The sequence below is a fragment of the Gracilinanus agilis genome, chromosome 4, assembly GCF_016433145.1.
Source record: "Gracilinanus agilis isolate LMUSP501 chromosome 4, AgileGrace, whole genome shotgun sequence".
Taxonomy (NCBI): domain Eukaryota; kingdom Metazoa; phylum Chordata; class Mammalia; order Didelphimorphia; family Didelphidae; genus Gracilinanus; species Gracilinanus agilis.
This window is the reverse complement of record NC_058133.1, coordinates 276,205,786-276,226,583: the sequence shown is the minus strand read 5'-3', so window position 1 is coordinate 276,226,583 and position 20,798 is coordinate 276,205,786. Positions and strand designations below refer to the sequence as shown.

The 20,798-nt window shown below is 41.5% G+C and overlaps 1 protein-coding gene across 1 annotated transcript in view; it reads left to right on the top strand.

Moving 5' to 3' along the window:
* The first annotated feature begins 20,610 nt into the window (after window positions 1-20,610).
* The window catches only part of DLK2 (delta like non-canonical Notch ligand 2), a 4,267-nt gene continuing 4,079 nt past the window's right edge, over window positions 20,611-20,798 (top strand). The window contains exon 1 of the mRNA XM_044675327.1: window positions 20,611-20,614. Coding sequence (XP_044531262.1) covers window positions 20,611-20,614 — 4 coding nt within the window. The remainder of the gene's footprint in view (window positions 20,615-20,798) is intronic.

The window sequence follows — 20,798 nt, the reverse complement described above, 5'->3', positions numbered from 1 at the left end:
TAAATGACATCAGCAAGACAGTGTATGATAAACCCAAAGAGCCCAACTTTTGGGACATGAATCCACTATTTGACAAAAACTGCTGGGAAATTTGGAAAACAATATGGGAGAGATTAGGTCTAGATCAACATCTCACACCCTACACCAAGATAAATTCAGAATGGGTGAATGACTTGAATATAAAGAGGGAAACTATAAACAAGCTAAGTGAACACAGAATAGTTTACTTGTCAGATCTGTGGGAAAGGAAAGACTTTAAAACCAAGCAAGAGTTAGAGAAAATTACAAAATGTAAATTAAATGGTTTTGATTATATTAAACTAAAAAGCTTTTGTACAAACAAAAACAATGTAGTCAAAATCAGGAGGGAAACAACAAATTGGGAAAAAATCTTTATAACGAAAAACTCCGACAGGGGTCTAATCACTCAAATATACAAGGAGTTAAAGCAATTGTATAAAAAATCAAGCCATTCCCCAATTGATAAATGGGCAAGAGACATGAATAGGCAATTTTCAGGTAAAGAAATCAAAAGTATCAATAAGCACATGAGAAAGTGTTCCAAATCTCTAATAATTAGAGAAATGCAAATCAAAACAACTCTGAGGTATCACCTCACACCTAGCAGATTGGCTAAAATGAAAGAAGGGGAGAGTAATGAATGTTGGAGGGGATGTGGCAAAATTGGGACATTAATACATTTCTGGTGGAGCTGTGAACTGATCCAGCCATCCTGGCTGGCAATTTGGAATCATGCTCAAAGGGCTATAAAAGAATGCCTTCCCTTTGATCCAGCCATACCATTGCTGCGTTTGTACCCCAAAGAGATCATAGATAAACAGACTTGTATGAAAATATTTGTAGCTGCACTTTTTGTGGTGGCAACAAATTGGAAAAGGAGGGTATGTCCTTCGATTCGGGAATGGCTGAACAAACTGTGGTATATGCGGGTGATGGAATACTATTGTGCTAAAAGGAATAATAAACTGGAGGAGTTCCAGGCGAATTGGAGAGACCTCCGGGAATAGATGCAGAGCGAAAGGAGCAGAGCCAGAAGAACATTGTACACAGAGACTGATATACTGTGGTAAAATTGAATGTAATGGACCTCTGCACCAGCAGCAATACAATGACCCAGGAAAATCCTGAGGGATTTATGGTAAAGATGCTACCCACATTCAGAGGAAGGACTGCAGGAGAGGAAACATATAAGAAAAACAACTGCTTGAACGCATGGGTCGGGGTGGACATGATTGAGGGTGTGGACTCGAAACTACCACACCAATGCAACTACCAACAATTTGGAAATTGGTCTTGATCAAGGACACATGACAAAACTAGTACACATGACAAAACTAGTGGAAATGTGCATCGGCCATGGGTGGGGGGAATGCGGGGGGCGAAGGGGAAAGGAGGAGCATGAATCATGTAACCATGTTAAAAATGAATATTAATAAATGTTTGGAAAAAAAAAGAAATGATTGGTGTATTCTTTGCCCTCTGGCACATTACATTTAAGATTTCTAGTCTATATTGTCTCCAGGCTTTTCTTTCTTTATCATGATTTTCAGGGAGTTCATTAAGTTAATTCAATTTGACCTGTTTTCCAGGTCAGTTGTTTTTAATCCTGGATAATCTTACATTTTCTTCTACTTTTTCCATCTTTTGATTTTGTTCTCATATTTCTTGCTCTCTCATGGAGTCAGTGATTTATGTTTGGTCTGTTCTAGTTTTCAAGGAGTCTGTTACATGGGTAAAGTTTACTACTTTCTCTTCTAAGTTATTTTCCTTCTAATTCTTTTCTCCAGAGATTTTATTTAATTTTCAAAATGTCTTCCTTTATTTCTTCTAGGTATTCATGTAGTCTTAGGGCGGCTAGATGGTGCAGTGGATAGAGTGCTGGACCTGTTGTATAATGAGACATCTTCCTGAGTTTAAATCTGGCCTTACAATCTTACTATCTGTGTGACCCTGGGCAGGTCACTTAACTCTATTTACCCCAGTTCCTCATCATAAAATTAACTGGAGAAGGAAATGGCCAACCACTCTAATATCTTTGTAAGAAAACTTTAAATGGGGTCACAAAGAGTCAGACATGACTAAAATGACTGCACAACAACATTCACATAGGCATTGTAGAAAATCTTTTGAGTCTCTGCTTTGAGTTGTTACGGGGTTATTCTCTCCTTCTGTACTGGATTTGGGTGGGATCTCTAGATCTATGATGATTTTTATATTGGTCATTATCTTCTTTGCTCACCAAAACTTTAGCTCCTTGAATTGGGGCTTTGTGCCAGGGCCAAGTCCTGCCTCAGATCATGCTTTTGGATTAAATGTTCCGCCCTCCTTAGTCTTACTCTGGCTCACCCAGATGCCTGTGTTGACCTCCACCTCCCAATCAGGGTCCCTTTAAATCTTCGATAGGTTCAGGGTGCTGGCTCCTTTAGACTATAAGCTCTTTGAGGACAGGGACTGTTTTTGCTTCTTTTTGTATCCCCAGTGCTTAGCACAGTGCTTGGTATATAGGAGGTGCTTAATAAATGTTGATTAGTCAATTGATTGGCCCCTCAGGACTCCCAATGGTGTCTAGCACAGAATACTAGGGACCCTGAAGTCTCCCTGGACACTTGGGCTGTCCACATCTAAGCACTATCCTTGCTGTTGCTCCCCAGGACTTCCAACATCTTATTCCTATCCATTCTGCGGCTTTCTTCTAGGGGTTCCCTGTTCTACTACCTCTGGACACAGAGCCCTGCAGGCTGTAAGTGTCTAACAAATCTTTAGTCTCACCTCTTTGCCTGTACCGATGCTAATTTTGCTGGAAGATCCCTTTCCTACTGCCTATGGGCCTCTGGATGGTTTTTTGTGCAGTTTGGGGTGGAAGAAGTAATTTAGTGTCATTTTTCATTTCATGTCAATCATTATTCAGTCTGGTGGGGATTTTGGATTTTTGCTAGAATGGCTATGTAGGAACTAACATGGTCTACCTCCATCTTGGTCAGAAGAGAGAAACACCACTTTTTGAACTAATTTAGACATTGTCGTTACAACTGCTGGACATTCTTTTTCTTCTTAAACTCTTATCATCTAATTACCTGTCAATTTCTTCCATCTGTTCTTTTGGGAAATAGATGGAGTCTGCGAATTGTTTTCATTTCTTTTACCCTCACCCCTTTCGGGTATGATTTCATACACAGGCAAATTGCCCAATCTCTCAACAACTAGAAAAGAAGTAAATCTCCATCAATCAGCTAATGCATGTGTCCTCTGAACCCTAAAGTGTTTTTTTGCCCCCAAACTCTGTCACTTTGCTGTAGATCTTGGCAACAAACTCAAGCATATCTTTGTTTATCCTGTTAGCATTTTCTGAGCTGATGTTATTATATCTATTTAAGAAACTTTCTTCAACTTCTCTCTGAAAACCTACATATGATAAAAATAAAATTAAAAAAAAAAAGAGAAAGGACACAAAACAAAACAAAAAACCCTATATATGTAAGTATTATCTCTCCAATAGAAATAGGGTCTTTGAAGCCAAGAACACCTTTACTTCTGTCTCTTCATCCCCAGTGTCTAGCACAATGCCTGGCACAAAGTAGATGGAAAGAAATGCTTATTAATTGAATGATGGGTTTGTTAACCTTCAAATGCTATACAAATGTGAGCAAGTATCATGATGAGACCTGCAGATTGAGGGAATATGAGCTATGCAACATAGGCATAAAAGACTCTAAGGAAGTAGGGTGGGCAGATTGAGTGTCTAGGACAAGAAGACATCCTAAAAGGAAAGAAACAAGGAGAATAGAATGATGGGAGGCAGCTAGGTAGCATAGTGGATAGAGCACCAGGTCTGGAGTCAGAAGGACCTGGTTTCAAATCAGACCTTAGATACTTCTTCACTATGTGGCCATGGGCAAGTCATTTAACCCTGATTGCCTAACCCTTGCTACTCTTCTCTCTTAGAATTAATACTAAGAAGGTAAAGATTTAAAAAAGAGGAAAACATAATGATGGGAATTTGAGGTCACTATGGTGAAGAAGGGGAAAGAATGGTTCATTGTGGATTGGAAAAAAGAATGGTCCATTGAAGACACAAAGCCTCAGGGTGTGAGAACGATGGGGGGTGGGGGGTGGGAAGGAAATATAGTTGTCAAAATGGTGAGACACTGGAAAAGTAGATAAAAAATGAATAGAGCAAGATTTCTAAGGAATAGGATCCCATACTCTATAGAGATTACCTGGTACAGTGGAAAGAGCCCTGGCTATGTAGTCAGAGGACCTGGATTCAAATTGTTATTTCTTTGTTTCTTTTCTTATTTAGTCCTTCTCTTTTCTCCCTATACCACAGAAGCCGTCATCTAAAAATATATATATAAAGATTATTTCTTTCATGTTTCCCTTCTCAGTCCATTCTCTGGAGATGAGCATTCACAAGTTATTTTTCAAATATTAAATCTGTAGTTGTATATAATGTTCTTTTAGTTCTACTTGTTTTACTCTTAATTATCTCATGTAGTTCTTTCCAAGTTTAAAAAAATAAATCTGCTCATCATTTCTTATGATTCAGTAGTATTCCATCACAATCGTATACCACAGTTTGTTTAACTATTCCCCAATCGATGGACAGCCCCTCATTTTTCCAGTTCTTTGCTACTACAAAGAGAGCTGCCATAAATATTTTGAAATATATAGGTTCTTTTCATTTTTCCCTGATTCCTTTGGAAATAAACCCAGCAGTACCATTTAAAGATATTTAAAGATGGGTTTAAAGATGAACACAGTTTTATAGCTCTCTGAAAATAATTCCAAATTGCTCTCCAAAATGTTTGGATCAGATCACAGTTCCACCAATGGTATATTAGTGTCTGGACTTAAATTCTGACTCAATTATTACTTCCTGTGCTATTTTGGGTATTATATTTCATCTTCTTTTTTTTTAACCCTTCCCTTCTATGTTAGAATCAATACTGTGTACTTATTCCAAACAGAAGAGTGGTAAGGGATAGGCAATGGGGGTTAAGTGACTTGCCCAGGGTCACACAACTAGGAAGTTTCTGAGGCCAGATTTGGACCTATGACCTCCCATCTCTAGGCCTGGCTCTCAATCCACTGAGCTACCCAGCTGCCTCCATATTTCACTTTTTGGGCCTTGAAAACAATGAGGCAATTGGACCTGGTGATTTTTAAGGTCTCTTCTAGCTCTAATTTGTGAACCCAAATGCTGGAAATTATGGCTGAAATGACATAACACCCTAAAAAGCAAAAGAAAGCCCAAGCCACTGAGAGGTCTCTGAGATATGATCTGCAGAGAACAAAAATGTTCCTGGGAAATTCCAACTGAAGTCAGAGAAACAGACAAAATACAAATGATGCAGGTTTGCAGAAATGGAGATGGGATGAGGACATACACCCAGGAGTTTAGTTAGGACCAAAGACAATACCTACCCCATTCCCAGGCCACTCCTGTTTACATAGTTCCAGAGGAGCCTCTGTGTTTGTGCCTCCATAAATTATCCAGGACTCCCTCCCTCTCAGATGACAGGCCAGTACAATAGCTCCAGGAATTCCATCTGCTCCCTGCCTTGCACTGCCCCCACTACAACCCCCTCAGCTCATCAAAATTTCAGAGCCAGAAGGTATCCCATTTCTCTAAGCTTGGGGGTGGTTCATATAGACCTGCCTCTCCATGGACTAGGCTAAAGCCCCAGGGGACAGGGCAGACAACCAGGAGTCTTCATTGCATATACATGCCCCTTATAACTTCAGCCATGGTCCCCAGGGGGACCTTCACTTCTCATTCCTCATTTACACTGGTCTATGTGCCTGGCACATAGTAGGCAGTTAATAAAGGTTTATTATAGCCTGACTGATGGTGTAAATATTCTTTTCTTAAATATTTACCTAGGGTCACACTGCTAAGAAGTATCTGAGGCTGGATTTGAACCCAGGACCTCCTATACCCAGGCCTAGCTCTCAATCCATTGAGCCACCTACCTGACTGTCTCCTTGAATTCTTTTTTTTTTTTTAACATTTATTAATATTCATTTTTTAGTAAAGTTAACATGGTTACATGATTCATGCTCCTACTTTCCCCTTCACCTCTCGCCCTCCCCCCACCCCTGGCCAATGCGCATTTCTACTGGTTTTAACATGTGTCATTGATCAAGACCTATTTCCAAATTGTTGATCATTGCATTGGTGTGGTAGTTTTGAATCAAAATCCCCAATCATGTCTGCCTCAACCCATGTGTTCAAGCAGCTGCTTTTCTTCTGTTTCCACTCCTGCAGTTCTTCCTCTGAATGTGGGTAGCGTCTTTACCATAAATCCCTCAGAATCTCCTTGAATTCTTTATGGGTGTCCTCTCCACTGTAGCAATCCAGGTATACATTAATTGTGATATTATTTTAAGAGTGCTCAAAAACTGACTCTTGTATTGCTTATGATTGATTTCTGTAACCTTGAGTTAAATTGAATCTTCGTGGAGTTGGTGGACGGCTTCATCCACCATCTTCTGATTGCCCTGGCTTCCTTCAATATACCGCTCAGAAGATCTTCCACCCTATCATTACTAGTTTGTATCAGAGTACAGGGAACACAGCAAAAGGCATGGTCCATGAGTTACCAAACAGTGGAGCAGCCCCATCCAGAGGCGCCACTTCTAAATCCAAGGTTGACTAAATGCACCAAAAAAACAGGGCATCCCATACTGCTTTTCAAAAATCAAAGGAAGGGTAGCTTGGTAGCTCAGTGGATTGAGAGTCAGGCCTAGAGACAGGAGGTCCTGGGTTCAAATCTGGCCTCAGACACTTCCCAGTTGTGTGACCCCGGGCAAGTCACTTGACCCCCATTGCCCACACTTACCACTCTTCCACCAAGGAGCCAATACACAGAAGTTAAGGGTTTAAAATAAATTTAAAAATTTTTTAATTAAAAAAAAAATCAAAGGAGGGGCAGCTAGGTAGCTCAGTGGATTGAGAGCCACGCTTAGAGACGGGAAGTCCTGGATTCAAATCAGATTTCAGATACTTCTAGCTGTGTTTCCTTGGACAAGTCCTTAACCCCCATTCCCTAACACTCATTGTTCTTCTGCCTTGGAACCAATACACAGTACTGATTCTAAGACAGAAGGTAAGAGTTTAAAAAAATAAATGAAAGGACCAGCATTGGAAGCCAGGGTTGGATGCCTTGGCAATTTAAAAATCACTTTTAAGCTGCAATGTACATTTTGAATTCTGAATACCTCAATGTGTGCAGAAAGAAAGAAGTGAACATCACTTCATACAATTTTACCACTTTATGCAACACTTTATGCAATTCTTATCCTGGAGAATAAAATTGGTTTAAATTTAAAGTTGGTACAAAAAAGAAAGAGAGAGAGACAGCTTAAATCCCACCTTCCGCAGACATTTCCTGGTTACCCGCCTCCGACTTGGGATGGTTCCTCCATTCTCTACTTTTACTGCCTTCCCACTAAAATTACCTTCTATTTCCACTTACATATCTTGTATGTACATTTTTTTATATGCCATGTTTCCTGTTCAACTGTAAGTTCCTTGGAGGCAGGATTGTGTTTTTCCTTTTCTTCACATTCTTGGTACTTACCTTGGCTTCTGACACATTTGTTGTTGCTCAGTCATTTCACTCATCTCCAACTCTTTGTGATCCCATTTTCTTGGCAAAGATATTGGAGTGTCTTGCCATTTCTTCCTCCAACTTATTTTATAGATGAGAAAACAGAGGCAAACAGGATGAAGTGACTTGCACAGGGTCACATAGCTAATAAGTTTCTGAGGCCAGATTTGAACTTAGGAAGATGAGTCTTCTCAATTCCAGGCTCAGCACTCTATCCACTGTGCCACCTCACTGCTCACCTGGCTGATTACTGTGGATAGAAGCTCCCTGCAGGCAGGAACTATACTTCTCTACCAACCCAGTAGGAGTCCCCTGAAGGCAGGGAAGGAGACTTGGACTCCATACATAAGGGAAACCCATGGAAGAACAAATGGGATCAGACCACTTATAAATAGTGTGGCCCCTAACAGACCACATTGGTCAGGTACTGTTGCCAGAAAGCAACAAGGCCAAATTGCTTTGGGAATTGACAAAGTTCTCTCAATGATCTCAAGCTTTGCCTGGAAACAAAGGTTCATTTTCTTAACATCCACATTTTTTCAGAGATGATATATGTGTTGCTCTAATTATGGAATGTCACAACTCTTGCAATGGATAGAGAGCTGGGCTAGAGTCAGGAAACCCAGAGTTAAAATTCTGCTTCCAACACTTATTAGCTGTGTGATCCTGAGCAAGTCATTTCACCCTCCTCTGGATCTATTTCTTCTTCTTCTTTTTTTTTAACCCCTTACCTTCTGTCTTAGAATCAGTCCTGTGTTTTGGTCCCAAAGCAGAAGAGAGGTAAGGGCTAGGCAATGGGGGTTAAGTGAATTGCCCTGGGTCACACAGCTAGGGTGTGTCTAAAGCTAGATTTGAACTCAGGATTTCCCATCTCCAGGCCTGACATTCTATCCACTGAGCCACCCAGCTGCCCTAGCTCTATTTTTTTCAACTGTAAAATAGGGAACACAAACCTACTTTACACGGTTTTTGTGAGGATGAAATGAGACAATATTTGTAAAACTCAGTACGGTGACTGACACAGAAAAGGGATTAATTCAAGAAATGGAGGCCCATGGTAGGCATGGGTAGGTAACAATGAAGACAAGGCAAAAAGGAGGTCATCAGAGAACCATGAGAGGGAAAAAAAACAAGATGGGCCAGTTGCACAGGAAGAGCAAGGAATACTCACTAGAGAGCCCTTGTGTTCACACTGGGATCCATGCCGGCTATGACCAGCTATCTAGAGGAAGGCCTCTAGAATACCGAGTGGACTGCCTGTGAGGGCAAGAGGACAGGAACAAGAGTTACTCAAGAAGGGCAGGCATGGATGTGTTGGAATGTGCATCTTACTGGAAGAAGCAGATGAGATCTTAGATCCATTGAAAGTTTTTTTTTTTTTTCTCTCAACTTGGGAGTTAATAAAAGGCAATTTTAAATGCTTCAATTCCTTTCCCTACCGCCACCATCAAGAGGTTCCCTGCCTGTCAGCCCACTGCCCTCCAGGCCTCCAGGTAGCCCAGCATTCAGCACCTGGGTCCTGAGAGCTTGTCTTCTGTGCCTGGGTCTCCCCTATAAGTCCTTGAGGCTACATGGACTTACTAGCTGCAACATGTGGATACAGAGAGACATAGCTAGGCTGAATAGCTAAACGGGTTCAAGAAATCTCTCTCCCCTGGTCTCTTTGCAGAGGTGAAGAACTATGAGTGTGGAATATTGTGTATGCTGTCAGATTCAATTGACGGATTGGGTAGTTTTGCTGAACTCCTTTTTTTTTCTTTTCCTCTTTTTATTCTTTATTACAAGGGATGGCTGGGGGTGGGGTGGGAAGGATATATTTGGAAATAAAACAAAAAATATTGGAGCAATGATGTGGCCCAGTATATTGATTCCTTTTTCTTTTAAAAATTGTTTTCTTTTGTTATTTTTAATTAATTAATTTAATTAATTAATTTATAATATTTTCCCATGGTTACATGATTCATATTCTTTCCCTCCTCTCCTCCTTCCCCCCTCCCATAGCCAACAAGCAACCCAGTATATTGAGAGCCAGGCCCAGAAATAGGAGGTCCTGGGTTCAAATCAGGATTTAGATACTTCTTAGCTGTGTGACCTTGGGTAAATTTCTTTTCTTTTTTCTTTTTTTTAAATTTAGGATATTTTCCCATGATTCATGTTCGTTCCCTCTCCCCTAACACTCCCCCACTTCCAGTAGCTGACACACAATTTCACTGGGTTTTACATGTATCATTGATCAAGACCTATTTCCATATTATTGATAGTTACACTAGGGTGATCATTTAATGTCTACAACTCCAATAATATCTCCATCAACCCATTTAAGCAGTTGTTTTTCTTCTGTTTTCTACTCCCACAGTTCTTCCTCTGGATGTGGATAGCATTCTTTCTCATAAGTCCCTCAGCATTGTTCTGGATCCTTGCATTGCTGCTAGTAGAGAAGTCCATTATGTTCGATTGTATCATAGTTTATCAGTCTCTGTATACAACATTCTCCTGGATCTGCTCCTTTCACTCTGCATCAATTCCTGGAAGTTGTTCCAGTTCACATGGAATTCCTCTAGTTCATTATTCCTTTGAGCACAATAGTATTCCATCACCTTGAGTTTCTTTCTCTCTTTCTCTCTCTCTTTCTTTCTTTCTTTCTTTCTTTTTGCTGTTGTTATTGTATTTGTTGTTCTAGTTCCATTGTTGGCACTATTATTACTACTACTGTGAATACTGTTATCCTAAATTGTTGGTACTCTACTAAAGTCTTCCTTTGATGCCTCATTATGGTGCACAGGTGACCCTGGGTTCTGGAAAGCCCTGCCAACAGAACATGGGCCAGATAGGACAGGATTTTTACCAAGCTGTATGCATAGAACTGACAATGCTATTTCAGGACCAACTTATTTACAATCAGAAAGGTTCCTCACCTGGGCGATGTATTTTGGGGGGGACAGTTATTAATAAATATATTAAGGTATGGATTAAGGAGTTTGAGTAAATTTCTTAACCCCAATTGCTCAGCTCTTATTGCTCTTCTGCTTTGGAACCAATGCTTAGTATTGATCCCAAGATAGAATATAAAGGTTTTTTAAAATATACCAATAAGGGGGCAGCTGGGTAGCTCAGTGGATTGAGAGCCAAGCCTAGAGACAGGAGGTCCTAGGTTCAAATCTGGCCTCAGACACTTCCCAGCTGTGTGACCCTGGGCAAGTCACTTGACCCCCCCATTGCCTACCCTTACCACTCTTCTGCCTTGGAGCCAAAACACAGTATTGACTCCAAGATGGAAGGTAAGGGTTTTTAAAAAAATAATAAAATAAAATATACCAATAAACCAATTTTAAAAGGTATCCTTTGAAGCAATCTGGGAAAAAAAATCAGTTCAGAAAAAAATTTAGGTAAATTCCTAGATGAGAGATCTAGGTGACAGGTTAGTTTAGGTCATTTTTCAATAGTATCTGATTATCTTTGACCCCATCTAGGGTTTTCTTATCAGAGATATTAGAATAGTTTGCCATTTCCTTTTCCAGGTCACTTTACAAAAGAAGAGACTGAGGCAAAGAGGATGAAATGACTTGCCTAGGGTCCCACAACTAGTGTCTGAGGCCAGATTTGAACTCAAATCTTGACTCCAAGCCCAGCACTTTATCCACTGTATCACTTTAATGCCCCCCACAGTGACAGGTTACTAGAAAGAATTAGGGAAGTTTGGGGCTCTTCCCTAACCTGTTCTTTTGATCTCATTTTCCCATTATATTTCTTTTTTTTTTAAATAATCCTCACCTTCTCTCTTAGAATCAATCCTGTATATTGGTTCTAAAGCAGAAGAGGGGTAAGGGCTAAACAATGGGTGTTCAGTGACTTGCCCAGGGTTACCTAGCTAGGAAGTGTCTGAGGTCAGATTTTTTTTTTAAATTTTAAACATTTATTAATATTCATTTTTAACATGGTTACATGATTCATGCTCCTACTTTCCCCTTCACCCCTTCACCCCCCGCATTCCCCCCACCCATGGCCGACACACATTTCCACTGGTTTTATCATGTGTCCTTGATCAAGACCTATTTCCAAATTGTTGGTAGTTGCATTGGTGTGGTAGTTTCGAGTCCACATCCTCAATCATGTCCACCCCAACCCTTTCTGAGGTCAGATTTTAACCCACGACCTCCCATCTAGATTTTAACCCAGGACCTCCTATCTCAATCCACTGAGCCACCCAGCTGTCCCCTTGAATAGTATTTTAAGAAGCAAACACAAGGAAGAAGTACATTCCAGGCATGATGGACCCCCAGCACCAAACTTCAGTGGCAGCTCCGAGTTTCCTGTTTCTTTTGCCTCTTCCATAGCCACAAATGTATAGCACTGGTGTATGCTCACGCGCGCGCGCACACACACACACACACACACACACACACACACACACACACCCATCCCTACCCCTCTTCTATTTCCCTCTGTCCCCACCCAACCCCCATTGGTCTTGAGCCAGCTATTTCTAAATGATCCTGGGCATCTGGAGAATGGGATTTGGCACCCCCACCCTGCTATGCACACCATAGACTCCTGTGTACACATACACAAACACACACAGAGTCAAATATAGCTTTGAGGTGGGAAACAATGGAATGGTTTAGGTTTCAGCCCCTGGGCAATTGGCTCCAGCTCTTGCTGTATGTGTGTGAGGGGTAGGGGGGGGAATAGCAGGAGTAGAGGGAGTGGGGTAGGAAGGCTCATTTATGTCAGGACATAAAGCCCCCTCTCCTGGTTGTGCCAACCACCCCAGAGTCTGGTGATACATGACTGAAGCTGGCCTGTGGCTCTCCCTCCCTTAGCTGGTTTCTTCCTTATCCCCACCCAGTGGCCCTCATCATTCCCTGAATTGGACTGAACTACTTTGGACAGAAGGTAAATGATGTGCCCATCACCTGGGCCCTGCCACAGTTGTGGTCAGGGGTCTGCATGTCCCTGTGACTCTGTGTCCCTGAACCCTGTGTCCAATGCCCACATGTTACCATCTTCCTAAGACATAGTTTGTACCCAGGAAATCTTGGCTTGTGATTACTTCCTAATCGATTCATATATCTGCATTGCCCACACCAGGCCTTAAAGCTCCCTGAGATCTGAGCCTGAGTCTGACACCCCTGTGGCTTTGGGGTCTCATCTCTTCTTTTCTGGTGTCTTAGTATGGTGAACACAGCAGGTGTTTTGAAAACAAAGGCTTATGGAAGGAAGAGGGCATTAGGTGGGGCTCAAGCAATGTGGGTTAAATCCCTAGCTCCAGAGAGCTTCATGAGCATTTTTATGCAGATGCCGCCAGCCTTAGCCTGACTCTTGAATGCCAGTCCTACATCTCCCTCATCTCCAACCCCCTATTGGATATTCCATACTGGTAGCCCAAGGGCATCCCCAAAATTCTCTGTGTTATTTTACCTCAAACGCATCTCTCCTCTATTTCTGTCTGGGTACCCTTCTTCCAGCCGCTGAGATTTACAACAGAATCCAATTCCATTCCCCAAAACTCCCCAGAATTTGAGAGTTGGAGGAACCTCAGCAGCCATCTAGTTCAAGCCACACATAAAGAGAATCCTGACTCTTAACATACCTGGTAGTGCTGAGTAGCCATTCAGCCTTTGATTAAATACCTCTAAGAGTAGGGAAACTTTGGCATTATCCTTGACTCCTAACTCTTCCTCACTCATATATCAACTAGTTTGAGATATATATAAATATTTATGTATATGTATTTTGGGTATAAATATATGTATATATATATATATGTATATATATGGAGGAAGAGAAAGAGAGAGAGAGAGAGAGAGAGAGAGAGAGAGAAAGAGAGAGAGAGAGGAGGAAGGAAGGGAGAGAGGGAGAGAGAGACAGGGAGAGAGAGAGAAAGAGAGAGAGAGAGAGAGGAGGAAGGAAGGGAGAGAGGGAGAGAGAGAGAGACAGGGAGGGAGAGAGAGAAAGAGAGAAAGAGAGAAAGAGAGAGAGAGAGAGAGAGAGAGAGAGAGAGAGAGAGAGAGAGAGAGGAAGGAAGGGAGAGAGGGAGAGAGAGAGAGACAGGGAGAGAGAGAAAGAGAGAAAGAGAGAAAGAGAGAGAGAGAGAGGAAGAGAGAGAGAGAGAGAGAGGAGGAGGAGGAGGAGGAAGGAAGGGAGAGAGGGAGAGAGAGAGACAGGGAGAGAGAGAGAAAGAGAGAGAGAGAGAGAGAGTCTGGGTCTGAATCCTGCCTTTTCTACTTCCTATCTGTGTGACCTTGGGCAAATCACTTCCCTTTCAAGGACTCAGTTTCCTACTCTGGATATTGAAGAGGCTAGTCTAGTGGAACTCTAAGATACTTTCAAGCTGTAAAGTCCAATGAGCCTAGTATATAAATAAGTATCAATATGCTCAGTACAGAAAATAAGAGTCAATAGAAAAATGGCTAGACTGTAGTTAGGGGAGGCTTTTCAAAGGAAGTGGGGCAGGGGAGCAGCAAGATTGAGAGCCAGGCCTTGAGGTGACAGGTCCTGGGTCAATTGTGTACTCAGACACTTCCTAGCTATTTCACCCTGGGCAAGTCACTTAACCCCCATTGCCCAGCTCTTACCATTCTTCTGACTTAGAATCAATACATAGTATTGATTCTAGAGTTTAAAAAAAAAAAGGAGATGGAGCTTGGAATAGTCTACTAACTTCTTGTACAATTATTTCAGTTGTGTCTTTCTCTTTGTGACTGCTTTTCTTGGCAAAGATACTGAAGTGGTTAGCCATTTCCTCTTCCAGCTCATTTTACTGATGAAGAGGCAAACAGTGAAGTGACTTTCCCAGGGTCTCACAGCTAGGAAGTATCTGAGGCTATTTCAGAAACCAGAAAGATGAGTCTTTATGACTCCAGGCCCAGCTCTCTCCACTGCACTACTTATTAACTTGACGCATACATTGGCAACTATACATTTTTGGGATAGATAAAATTGGGGTAGGGAAGAAGAGCATTCCAGGTGGAAAATATTTCAACTCAAGAATTATTTATTAGGTAGGTTGGCACAGTCACAGTCCTGGAGCCTGGAAGACTCATCTTCCTGAGATCAAGTCTGGCCTCAGGTACTTACTAGCTGTGTGACTCTGGGCAAGTCACATAACCTTGTTTGCCTCAATTTCCTCATCTGTAAAATGAACTGGAGGAGGAAATGGCAAATCACTCCAGTATTTGCCAAGAAAACTCCAAAAGTGCTCACAAAGAGTCAGCCACAACTGAAAAACAACTAAATAACAATATACCCTTGTATATACTATTCAGGGTACTAGCAGGTTGTGGGGAAGGATTTTTTGTGATGTTTGGTCTAGACCTGCAAGTTCATCAGTATAGTGGACTCCTGGTATGGAAATTCTCTCCATAGATACGGATCCCAACTTGTCTATAATTTACAGTCTTAAAAGCGTACCTAGGGGCAGTAAACAGAGAAATGACTTGCCCATAGCTAGCTATGTGTCAGAGATAGGACTTGAAGTCCAAGGGGGTTCTGGTAAATGTTTAACAACAGGCTCTGGGGAGAGGAGGAGGGGAAAAACATTCGATACATTTAAAAAGTACTCTTACCTTCTATCTTAATATCAGTTCTAAGATTGAAGGGCAAGAGCCAGACAATTGAGGTTATGTGAATTGCTCACACAGCCAGGAAGTGTCTGAGGACAAATTTGAACCTGGGTCCTCCCAACTCCAGGTCTGGTATTCTATCCTGGCTGCTCTCATTCAGTATACTTTTAAATTTAACTTACATTTTTAACATTTCTTGCATGGCTTCTGTAAATCTAGAGGCAATCGATGAAACAATCTTTTAAGCCCTGCTTTGTGGTATTTGATCATTTCTGAAGTTTCAATGCTCACATCGAAAACTTAATAATTTGCTCTTGGAAACTATCTGAGCTGACTCTAAGAAACAATCCGTGCTTTTCTTACTCTAAAATCAGCTTTCTATCCCCATGCCAAGCTGTCTGGGTCTGGTGTTCAGTCATTCCAGTCATGTCCAATTCTTTGGGACCCCATTTCGGCTTTTCTTGGTAAAGATGTTGTATAGTTTGCCATTTCCTTCTCTGGCTCATTTTACAGATGAGGAAACTGAGGCAAACAAAGTTAAATGACTTTCCCAAGGTCACACAGCTAGTAAGTGTCTGAGGCCAGATTTAAACTTGGGTCATTTAAACTTCAGGCCCTGCGCTCTCTCCGCGGTACCACTTAGCTACCCTAGCTGCCTGGGTATATGAAGATAAAAGAAAAAAAAAAAAGAAGAAGAAAAGAAAGAGTCACTGCCCTCAAATAGAAATAACTAGGGGAACCAAGGAAATAGCTAGCAGGAAGTTTGATTGAAATGTTAAGTCTATGAGGGGAGTCATACTGTGGGAAATGTCTGGAAAGGTAGCCAGGAGCTAGATTATGGAGGAATTTCGATCCCAGACAGAGGTAGAAAGGAGCAATTCAAGAGTTTTGAATAGAGCTGTGTGATATGGTCAGATCTGTACTTCTGGGATATTAATTTGACTGAGCAAACAATGGATTGGTGAGAGCAACTGCAAACAGGCAAGCCAAAGAGGAGGATTGTGTAATAGCTCAGATGAGAAGTGATGATGGCTTCAACTAAGGTAGTTCCCTTTTCTTTTCTTTCTTTTTTTTTTTAACTCTTACCTACTGTCTTAGAATCCATACTAAGTATTGATCACAACGCAGAAGATAAGGGGGTTAAGTGACTTTCTCAGGGTCACACAAGTTGGAAATGTCTGAGGTCACATTTGAACCCAGGACCTCCCATCTTCAGGCCTGGCTTCTTATCTACTAAGCCACCTACTGCCCCCAAGGAAATTCCTTTATGAGTGGTATGGAAGAAATAGTATGGAAGTAGAATCGATAAAATTGGCAATCTGAAAACTTCAGGAGCAAGAGCTTAGAATAGGAATATTGCAACCTGTCAGATTGGATCTGAGGATTCTTATTCGGAAGAAGAAGGAGATAGAGGAATTAACTGAGCCAAGGCAAGGACTAATACTAGAGGATGGACTCAAGGGAACCTTTTAATTGGAAGAAGCTCTCATCCCAAACAGTCAACATAACAGCAGAACTAATCAGGTTAGGAACCTGGAAAAAAGGGACAAAACCAGTATTCAAGGGCTTTGCGAGGGGCTCGATATCTTCAGCCTCACACAAATCCAATTCATGGAGAGTCAAGACTTCACTCTGTGATATCACTGGTCCACTTCCAAAGCAAAAGACAACCAAACAACATCCCCCACCTCAAAGAGTTCCTACACTTAGCTTCTGAGCTATCTTATATAGCTTTCCTACTCCCTGACCCTTCCCATCCCCAAAGAGGGAAGGAGGGATTTGATGGTGGATTGGTATGGAATGAGATACACAGTGGCTATAGTCAGTTCCCAGGGTTCCTTGGCATACAATCTACTTTGTTATGGGCAAATCCTGGGAATAAGGGAGGTGGGTGTCAATGGTTAAGAAGAAACATTGAGAAACACTAACAGAATGAGAATGGGGAATTCATCAAATGTAAAATGTTCTTTAGTCCGCAGATGACACAAGTTCATAGAGTAGAAGTGATTTCTCTTTATCTAATCCATGGTTTTACCCAAGTCTCTCCCCTGATTTCCAGTGCCACCCAACATCTACCATTGCTGAAGACTCACTGTGTATAGGCACTGGTGGGAAAGTTTGGAGAACACAATGGAATGAGGAGATGAGTAGTGTCTCAAGGGCCTCCCAGTCTTATTGGGGTGTGTGTGAGAGGAAGGGATTATGCTCCTCACTCTTAAGAGAGATCCTAGTGTGGGAGGTAGCATCTTTTGATGGAAAGAACACTGGACTGGAAGTCAGGAGACCTAGATTTGAATCCTGGCCCTGCCAATTCCTAGCTGTGTGACCTTGAGCAAATCACTTCTCTTCTCATGTCTTCAGTTTCCTCTTCCATAAATTGATGGGATCTGACTAGGTGATCTCAAAGATCCCTTCCAGCTCTTACATTTTGAGGTGTCAAAACAGGGCATAGAATAGTCACAAATACACCCCCCACTACCCCATCCCACCCTGATTCAGGAAACAGATATAAGACACAACAACAGAGTCAAGGAAACAAATGCAAAGGAACAACATAATGCAAAGTATAAACGTAAAATAAGTCATTTGACTCCTTATTACAGTAGAGAGATGATTGTCTGGAGAAAGTGTTTTGGACTAGCATTTTGAGAAGAAGAAATTAGCTAGAAGACCAAGGACAAGATCATAGGATCCCAGATTTAGAGTTAGAAAAAACCTTAGAGGTCTTTTAGTCCAATCCTCTCATTTTACATTTGAGGAAATTGGGACTTTGGGAGATTCTATAACTTGCCTAGAGTCAATTATGTATTAAGTGGAAAAGGTATGATTCAAACCCAGATCCCTTCATTCCAAAGTCAGTGCTTCATTCACTATGAATAATGGCTAGTCATAGTTGCAAAAAAATGTGGCAATAATAATAATAATATGAATTGTGGCTAGTCTTAGCAACATCAAGTGTAGCCATAATAATATTGCAAGTATAATATAATAATGGCTAGTCATAGCTACAGAAAATATAACACTAATAATATGAGCAATAGTTAGAGCAAAAGAAAGTATAACAATAATAACACTGGATACATAAGCCCATTAGGGTTTACAAAATGATTTTCAAACAGTTTCTCATTTGATTTTCATACAGCTATTAAGTAGCAATGGTGGGAGAGTACTACCAAAGAAATTAGGATCATTGATTCAGAGCAGGAAAGGACCTTAGGGGTCCTCTAGTCTAATTCTTTCATTGTACAGACATGGAAACAGTTCAAGAAAGAAGAAATGACTTGCCTGAGGTCACCTAGGCAGTAAGCAGCAGAGTTAAGATTTGAATCATCTCTTGAGTCCGAGTTTGATGTTATTTCCACTCTTCGGTGCTGTCTCTTATTAACAAGGATCCCTGACTCTTTAAGACCATTTCCTTAGTGTGACTTATACAGTAGTCAGTACCTCTTTAATTCTACTTAGTCACACAAACATTTACCAAACCTTCATGGTCTTCTTTGAGGGTCTAGGGACACAAATTGCTATACATTTATTAAATGCCTTCTATGTACCAAATGAAGAAATAGCACAGGCTTTGTTGGAGACCTTACATGTGTTTTACATTTTTGTATTTACTTCTCTGTGTACATATTGTTTCTTCCGATGAATAGATAAGTGAATGAACATTTATTAAATGTTTACCATGAGCAAAGTACTGTATAGATTGTAAGTTCCTTAAGGGCATGGAGGGACTGCCTCACTCACTTTTGAGACTATACAATTTATTACAAGTATAAGACATACCCCTAAATAACTATGTTAGAATGAATTAAGTGCATAGGAGAGGTCACAGAGGCTTGAGAGATTACCGGAGGGAAGGATGAGCTAATGAAATCTTAGGAGAGAGAGGAGAGGAAGAGAGGGAGAAATGGAGATGGGCAGATATTTCTGCCATCTGCCTCTGTCCCTCTCATATTGGCAGGAAACTCACAGAGGATGCAAGCAGAATAATATGTGCATGCAAATCATCCTAAACGAGAAACTCAAAGCATGAGGAATGGGAAGGAAATTTGGTTCTTTATTCAAAAAAGAAAACATATTTTTAGTCATCATCTTGATGTCTTATTTGTATAGAGTTCACAGAATGATTAGTACCCTGGTAGGGTAAGACAAGGTGGTAGCAGGGAATAAAGTGCCAGGCCTGGAGTCAGGGAGACTTATTTTCCTGAGTTCAAATCTGGCCTCAAAACACTTATTAATTATGTGATCTTGGGCAAGTCACCTCACCCTGTTTACTCAGTTTCCTCATCTGTAGAATAAGCTGGAGAAGAAAATGGCAAAGATATTCTAGTATACCAAGAATACCCCAGATGGGATCAGGAAGTATTGGACACAAAAGGAACTAACTGAACAAGGGTAAAACAGAGGACGGTGAAAAATGTGTTAGAATCAAACTAGATACATTACATAAGATCTGCAAAGTTACATTTCAGAAGCTAGAAGTGTTTAGAGATTTTAGGGTATGACTTTATGGCTGATGGAGAGGTGGGCTTGGAGGTGTGGGGGTATTGAGGAATGACAAAAGAAAACGGGGTCGGAGAACCTGAGAGGAGAGGGAAAATGGCAAGAAGAGGAAGGGATAGAGATTTAGAAGTGGATTTAGGATAGTACTGGAAAGAAAAGAGAGGGTTTAGGGGCTAGGAGAAGGAAGAAGATAAAGGGGAAGAGGAAGGGAAAGAGAAGAAAGTGTAAGGAATGCAAAGATTAGAAAGAATATGGGAGAGACTAGAAAGGAGAAGGTAAGAAGAAAAAATGAGAAGATAAGAGAAGGGCAAGTGGTAAAGAGGGGGCAGCAGAGGGTGGGAACCGGTGAGGAAACAAATGGGAATATAACATGGAAAATGATGGGATCAAAGCTGCAGGGAGGGAATGAATGGAGTCAAATGTCCAGCATCTTTTGTCTCTAAATTCCTAATAAGGTTTTACAAATTACATGCTTTTTTGGATTAAAAAAGAGAGAGAAACCTAGAGATTCAAATCATACCAACTTCAGGCATTTCCTAATCTTTCTCTGCCCCCACCCCCACCCCATCCCCACCCCATCCCCACTGCTCCAGTGCCTTCCAGTCACCTTGTATATACTTTGTATATCTTGTATCTACTAATCTTGACCCTAATTGTTGTCTTTCTTTCCCTCCAAACGTAAGCTCCTTGAGGACAGGGACTGCCTCATTTTTGTTCGTATCTCCAGAGCCTGGCACGGTGTCTGGCACAGAGAAAAGGCTTAAATAAAATGCTCATTGAATGAATGTAGAGATGTAGACGGGGGAATAGGGGGTGGGGAAGATTGTAATGGATGAGGATCACAGCTGTAGGTGAAATGATGGTGTGAGCTACATGAATGAGAAGTGGGGATGTAGGGGATGAGGTGAGCGATGGGTGAGCGATGTGGGCGTGAGAGGTGTGTGTGTGTGTGTGTGTGTGTGTGTGTGTGTGTGAGTGCGCGCGCGCGCGCGCGCGTGTGTGTATGTGTGTGTGCGTGTGCCGATGTGTTGCCTGGATTGGGGGCGCGGTGCCGGAGGCAGTGAACGCAGCGGGGAGGGGGGCGGGCCGGCAGGCGGGC